We start from the raw sequence: 7,457 nt of genomic DNA, 5'->3' as shown, positions 1-7,457 counted from the left end.
CCAAGCAATTAGAACACGAAATTAAAGACGAAAAGAAATAAGAAATCGTAAAGAGAGAAAAATAGATCTTATTCCGAATTTACGTATGAGCGTTTACAACAAGGTAGGAGCCTTGGCTACAAGAGCTGTCGGCGAGTTCCCTAGTTCTAATAACCTAAGACTGCATAGCCTAGTTGAGTCGCAGCTCGAAATAACAAAAACGGAAAGTTGCCTAATTGCTCTAAGTGCTAAGTTTGCTCTGAAGAAGTTCTCTCCTTGTGCCTCTCGCCTAGGACTCCTTATATACTCCCTCTAAGGTCGGTTTGAGCTTTCCTCTCCTACCCTTAAGCCGTCATAACTCGAAAATGGAGATATTCCATTTTTCTCGATCTTCATGATTATCTGCGGAAACTTAACATTTATCTGCGGAAATTTGACATTTATCTTTTCTTGGAGACTAAGTATAAACCACCATAGTATCTATGGGATTTTCCTTAAAAAATCGTAAGTGGGTTTCTAATCACGTTTTAGACCTATTTGGGCCGTCTTTCAATTCGAAACAATTATTACGATTTTTATCGATAAAAATAAACTTTCCGCGATTTTTATCGTAAAGTTTAAGTGATAACTCCAATCGATGGGAGTGAAAAATGATATGGCTGTGGTACATGGGAGCTGGCGTTGAGGAACAAACGAGAATGCATAGATTTGGGTCGTACCCGTTGATCGATGTCTGAGACAATGCAGTCGCTACGTAGCGACCGGGTCTGCGATGGATCGGTCACTACGTAGCGACCGACTCGTTCACGGGTCGGTCGCTACGTAGCGACCGGCTCGTTCGCGGACCAGTCGCTTCGTGGCGACCTTGTTTGGATCCTTTTCCGATGTTCCATGAACGTGTTCTTGGGCTACAGGTGTTTTGTTTCGATGAATGAACCGAGATTGGTGCAATATTTCACCGCAAGATTTTTCGTAAAAGTAATCTTTACGAAGAACACTTTTCGTAAAAACGTTCTTGCTGAATTTTATGGATATTTGAATGTTAGCTTCGTCGTGTCCGTTTTTGGCCCCAACAGTTAGATAACAAGCAAAAATCTAATAAGTTCATTATCCCCTTCTTGACTCAATAAAAACTCTATGTTTGAAAATATATTTTTATAATTCATAAATAAACTAATATCAATAAACCTCCCCCAGACTTAAACTACACTGTCCCCAATGTAAATTAAGTCGGAGTTATGGTGATAATAAATCATAAGTACTCAATGTAACGAGTTAGAACGATATACCAGACCGGAATGGATGTCGACCGATGTAAGTGTTGGGGAAAAATACTCAGTTATTGAATTCCTCCAGACCCCAGGCAGGACACCGGCCTCTGGATCCCTGCTGGAAGGAACCCCGGTTCCCAGGATCCCCGCTAGAAGGAACCCCGGTTCCCCGCTATGGAGTTTTCTGGGCCCGGTCCCAGGATTGCCCCTTCCTCCGGGAAATGAAAAACTTCCGATAAGGAGAACCTTCCATATTTCTGAATATGGAAGAGTTTAACCTACTCCAACCGACTAAGGCCCGCCTTAGGAAGACTATATAAAGGGAACCTAAACCCTAAAGCAGAGGATCGACACTTCGAGACTTGAAGATTAGAGCTAGGCGGCTAGAACTAGGGTTCTTACTCAAAACTGTTGTAGTTCCAGCTCTTTGATCTAACAAAAACATCTCTTCAAGTCTACTTCTCTCTACTACTCACGAAATTAATACAAATACTAGCTTTGTCCATAACGCCGTGGTACTCACAAAGATCCTACACAAAAATCCCCTAACAGTTTGGCACTAGAAGGAGGGGAGTAATCTAAACAACGTGATAATGGCGGTGGACGAGCATGACGAGCTACCCGAAGCTACCAAGAGAGAAGCCGAATTCCAGAGGCAAATCGACGATCTGCAAGGTCAAGTAACCGGGTTGCATCGAACTCGGGAAGAGACCAATCCCGAGCTTTCCTCGGAGTTCCAGATCCTGAAGGAAAAGTTCAACGAACACTCCAAGCAACTGGAGCAGAGCGCCGAGAAGCTCAGCCAGCTCGAATCAGAGAATCTTACCCTCCGAGACGAGAACCAAACCCTTAACACGGCAAGCAACAAGAAGCGTCGATTCCGGACTCAGGTTCGCCCTATGCTGACTCTGGAAACACCCAACTCCGGGACAGGTGCGAACCTCCTAACTACGGCGCCGAGAGGAGACGCATCTATGCGAGAAAAGGCCAAGGATGCTCAGACCTACGACGTGGAGGACAGCGACTCGGAGCCCGAGCCTGATAAGGAAGCATCAGACGGAGCAGCGAGAATGGAGTCTCCTATGATCGCTCACCTTCACCAGATGTTCTCCGATAGGCTCGACGCCATGCAGTCCATGGTAGAAAGACTCCCGGGGGTAGCTCCCCCCATCCGGAAGAGCAACCCTGACTCCCATGCTGATACTCCTTTCACGGATGAGATCACCTTGATCAAGATGCCCATGAAGTTCTCTTTCCCCAGCATAAAGGCGTACGACGGCACCACTGATCCAGACGACCACGTCGCCCAATACAGACAAAGGATGCTCGTCGTAGCACTCCCAAAGGGGTCACGCGAAGCTACCATGTGCAAAGGTTTCGGCTAAACTCTGACCGGACCCGCTCTGCAGTGGTATATCAACTTAACCTCCAGGTCCATAACCTCCTTCGCGGTTCTCAGCGACAAATTCGTGGAGCAATTCGCCAGCAGCAGGGACCTGAAGAAAACCTCCGACAGCCTCTACGAAATCCTCCAGCACAGAGCAGAACCCCTGCGAGCCTACATAGCCCGCTTTAATAAAGAGAAGGTGGCTATCCCCGAATGCAGTATCCCCACTGCTATCTCCGCTTTCAAGAGAGGTCTGCTCCCCGACGGAGACCTCTATAAGGAGCTGACCAAATATCAGTGCAAAACCATGGAAGACGTCCTATCTCGAGCTTTGGCGCAGGTCAAATGGGAGGAAGACGTCGCCAGCCGGGCCAAAGCACAACAAAAGCCAGATCCCAAGACGATCAGACCAGACCAAACCGAGCGAGACGAGAAACCCCCTCTTAGATTAGCTAGGGACTTCGGAAATCAAAACCGGGGCAGATACCAGAACCGGTCGATCGAGAAGGCAGAAGGGATGGCAGTGTCCACGTGGCCAGACATCTCTCACGTCTCCGTTTCAAGGCCGGAGCTGGTCAATGTTCTGAGGTAGATGGGCCACCAGGTCAAGTGGCCTCAGAAGATGAAAGCTCCCGACTCTTTCCGGAACCCTGGCTTCTGGTGCGACTTCCGTCGAGACCACGGTCACAAAACGGAGGACTGCATCGTACTAAAGATCGAGGTCAATGAACTGCTTAGGAAAGGGCACCTCAGGGAGTTCCTTTCCGATAAGGCCAAGAGCGATCAAAGCAAGGAGACAGCGGGTAAGCCCACTGAAGCTGCTCCCGTCTCGCCACCATGACAGGACCGAGTGATAGGTGTCATTTCGGGCGGTTCGGAAATCAGCAGCATAAGCCATGCAGCTGCAAAGAAAAGCACTTGGAACGCCAAGCACGGCCTAGAGGCAGCCAAGCCAAAACGTCTACTCCTAGGAACAGACGAGAAAAGCTTCACGGCCAAGGAGCAGGAGAAAGTCCTCACTCCGCATCATGACGCCCTGGTTATCTCGCTCACTATAGCGAACTGCCTGGTAAAAAGGATACTGGTGGATAATGGAAGCTCCGGCAACATCATCTTCCAGGCCGCATACTATGACCTAGGGCTGGAGGAAGGCACTCTAACTCGGAGGGTAACCCCCCTTATAGGGTTCAGCAGGGAAGTCAAACAAACCGCCGGGGTGATAACCCTCCCGTATACGCCGAAGGATTCAACATGTCAACCAAGTTCCTCGTGGTTGACTGTGACTCGTCTTACAACATGATTCTAGAACGGCCCTGGATTCACGGAATGGGGGCCGTCCCCTCAACCCTTCACCAAATGGTGAAATTTCCTACACCCTGGGGCATAAAGGCGATCAGAGGAGATCAAGAATATTACCGCTCCTGCTATCATACCACTCTGAAGGGAAAGACCAAGGTCTTATAGCAATTACAGAACAAACCTCTGACTCGTCACACCGAGGAACCGGACGTAGAGGAAATGGACGAGGTGCCATTAACCGAAGGAGATCTGACCCGACATCTCAAGATCGGTTCCAAGCTAACCGAAGGATTGAGAAGAAGACTGGTAGACTTCCTCAGGTCTAACTCCGACTGCTTCGCTTGATCTCACGCATATATGCCTGGGATCGATCCGGAGATTATCATGCACAAGCTGCAGGTGGATCCCCTACATCAACCCATCAGACAAAAGAGACGAAAGTTTGCCTCCGAGGTGCAGTACCCAGAACAGCTAGCCAACGTCGTCGTGGTCAAGAAAAAAAATGGGAAGTGGAGAGTCTGCATCGATTTCACGGACCTCAACAAGTCCTGTCCAAAGGACCCCTTCTCGCTACCTCATATAGACAAGCTGGTTGACGCCACCGCGGGGCACCAGTTCATGAGCTTCATGGACGCGTTCTCCAGCTATAATCAGATACTTATGCACCCGGAAGACCAGGAGAAAACATCCTTCATGACGTCCGGAGGGATTTACTGCTACAAGGTCATGCCCTTTGGCCTAAAGAACGCTGGATCGACTTATCAACGGCTGGTCAACATGATGTTCGTGGACCAAATCGGGAGAACCATGGAGGTCTACATCGATGACATGCTGGTCAAATCCCTGGAAGCGGAAGACCACATATCTCACCTACAGCAAGCCTTCTCCACCCTCAGGAAATATAACATGAAGCTCAACCTGGCTAAATGCTCATTTGGGGTCAGTTCTGGCAAGTTACTCGGGTACATCGTAACCCACCGGGGCATCGAGGCCAATCCAGAGCAAATCAGGGCCATTCATTCAATCTCTTCCTCGAAGAACGTCAAGGAGGTTCAAAAGCTAACGGGAAGGATGGCAACCTTGAGCAGGTTCATCTCCACACTCTCCGACAAATCTCATGCCTTTTTTGGAACTCTAAAGAATCCGAAGGATTTCCAGTGGATGGGAGAATGCAAATCCGCTCTCCAAGAGCAAAAATCGTATCTCACCACTTCTCCTCTCCTGTCGAAACCACTACTCGGTGAAGTCCTGCTGCTATATACAGCGGTCTCCAAACATGCCGTGAGCGCCGTCTTAGTTCGCGAGAAGGAAAACATGCAGCGACCAATCTATTACGTAAGCTAGGCTCTTCTAGACGCGGAGACCTGCTATAGCCACCTAGAAAAGCTGGCCTTAGCCCTGATAGTCGCCGCTCGTAAACTCCGACCCTACTTCCAGGCTCATCCAATCGTGGTTGTTACCTTCTTCCCTGTAAAGTTGGTCCTCCATAAACCAGAAGTCTCCGGACGCCTAGCCAAATGGGCCGTGGAACTAAGGGAGTACTATGTAATTTTTCGACCCGCCATGGCTATAAAGTCACAGGTCCTAGCAAACTTCGTGGCTGAATTCTCCCCTGGCGTGCTCCCAGGTCTGGAGCAGGAGGTACGCCTCCGAGGCGAAAGTAAGGAAGAGGGAGAATGGATCCTACATGTTGATGGATCCAACAACGTCAGAGGAGCTGGAGTAGGGATAGTGCTTACCTCGCCAACAGGGAACACAACCTCAAGGGCAGTGAGATGCAACTTCAAAGCAACCAACAACGAAAGCGAGTATGAGGCCCTAATCGCAGGCCTAACCGTCGCCCATCAAATGGGGGCAGAGAACATCCAGGTCTTCAGCGACTCCCAGCTGATAATCAACCAGGTACAAGGGGAGTACCAAGCAAAAGACGACAGCATGATCCAATATCTGGCGGTCGCTCAACGAGTAATCAAGAAGTTCAAGAGCTGCAAGCTCACTCAAATCCCCCGGGAACAGAATTCACAAGCTGACACCCTAGCTAATCTAGAGTCTGCCCTTGAAACGAATAGCCAGAAGAGTATCCCTTTGCTCGTGCTTCAATGGCCAGCTACCATGGAGGAACCCCCGTCAGAGGAGGTCTCCGCCGTCGAAGAAGGCGAAACCTGGATGACCCCCCTAATCCGGTACCTGGAGGCCGACATCCTCCCGGAAGACCGTAGCGAGGCCAGAAAGATCAAAAAGCATGCCGTGAGGTACTGCATCTCCCGGGAGAAGCTGTACCGGAGATCTTTCTCTGGTCCGTATCTGAGGTGTGTCACACCCCGAGAGGCCTCTAGAATCCTTGTAGAACTACATGAAGGAGATTGTGGATCCCACTCTAGTGGCCGAAGCCTGGTGCTCAGAGCCAGAAGGGCCGGTTACTATTGGCCCACAATGGCCGCCGACACTGACAGACAAGCCAATCACTGCGACCAATGCCAAAGGCACGCTCCAGTCTCCAAGCTTCCCCCAGAGAACCTCAAGTCCATAAGCTCACCATTGCCCTTCAGAAAATGGGGCATATATATAGTAGGGAAATTCCCTATGGCGCCGGGGCAGAAGGTCTTCCTTCTTATAGTCACTGACTACTTCTCCAAGTGGGTCGAAGCAGAAGCGCTCAGCCGCATAACAGATCTCCAGATCCGCAAGTTCCTGTGGACCTACGTAATCACTCGCGTCGGGGTCCCGCACGAAATCGTCACCGACAATGGACCCCAGGTCACGAGCCACAACTTCAAGGAGTTCTGCAAGGACTGGGGCATAAAACTAACTTTTGCCACACCCCGACACCCCCAGTCTAACGAACAAGCCGAGTCCATGAACTAAAAAGTGGTCAACATGCTTAAAATGCGACTAGAGGGCTCTCACGGGAAGTGGGCGGAAGAGCTACACAGAGTCCTCTAGGCCTACCGGACCACTCCTAAAACAGCAACAGGGGAAACCCCCTACTCGCTGGTCTACGGCTCTGAGGCCATTGTACCTACAGAGATGCACGTAAGAACAACGGTCTCCGGATCTACCTCTCAGGAGGAGAATAACGAGCTGGTGGCACTAAGCCTCGACCTTCTCGACGAAAAAAAAAGGCCGCTCGACTGAGAAACTGGTCCTACCAGCAAGACGTCGCCAGGACGTACAACAAGAAAGTTAGAACCTGAACCTTCCAGCAAGGGGACTGGGTTCTACGACGAGCAGAAAAAACAACGGGGAAACTCACCCCAGGGTGGGAAGGACCCTATAAGGTCATCAAGGTGCGGAGAGCAGGCGCCTACAGGCTGCAAGATAGCAAAGGTAAAATACAACCCAACTGCTGGAATGCCCTGCACCTCAAAGCCTATCATTTTTAATACGGTCTCCGGATCATGATTTCTATACTACTATATACTATTTAAGCATTATGATTTCATACTCCTATGTATGCTAAACGTCTCCGGACAAAGCTTATAATAAAATAGTTCCGACTATAAATGCAGAGGGGAAATCAT

At 49.7% G+C, this 7,457-nt stretch overlaps 1 protein-coding gene across 1 annotated transcript; it reads left to right on the top strand.

Moving 5' to 3' along the window:
- Positions 1 to 5,499: 5,499 nt before the first annotated feature.
- LOC106413181 lies at positions 5,500 to 6,801 on the top strand. Its single transcript, XM_013854003.2, has one exon. It carries the CDS (start codon positions 5,500 to 5,502, stop codon positions 6,799 to 6,801), a length of 1,302 nt encoding a protein of 433 aa, XP_013709457.2.
- The last annotated feature ends 656 nt before the right edge of the window (positions 6,802 to 7,457 follow it).

This window comes from Brassica napus, chromosome C6 (assembly GCF_020379485.1).
Source record: "Brassica napus cultivar Da-Ae chromosome C6, Da-Ae, whole genome shotgun sequence".
Classification (NCBI taxonomy): domain Eukaryota; kingdom Viridiplantae; phylum Streptophyta; class Magnoliopsida; order Brassicales; family Brassicaceae; genus Brassica; species Brassica napus.
This window is presented reverse-complemented; position numbering and strand designations above follow the sequence as displayed.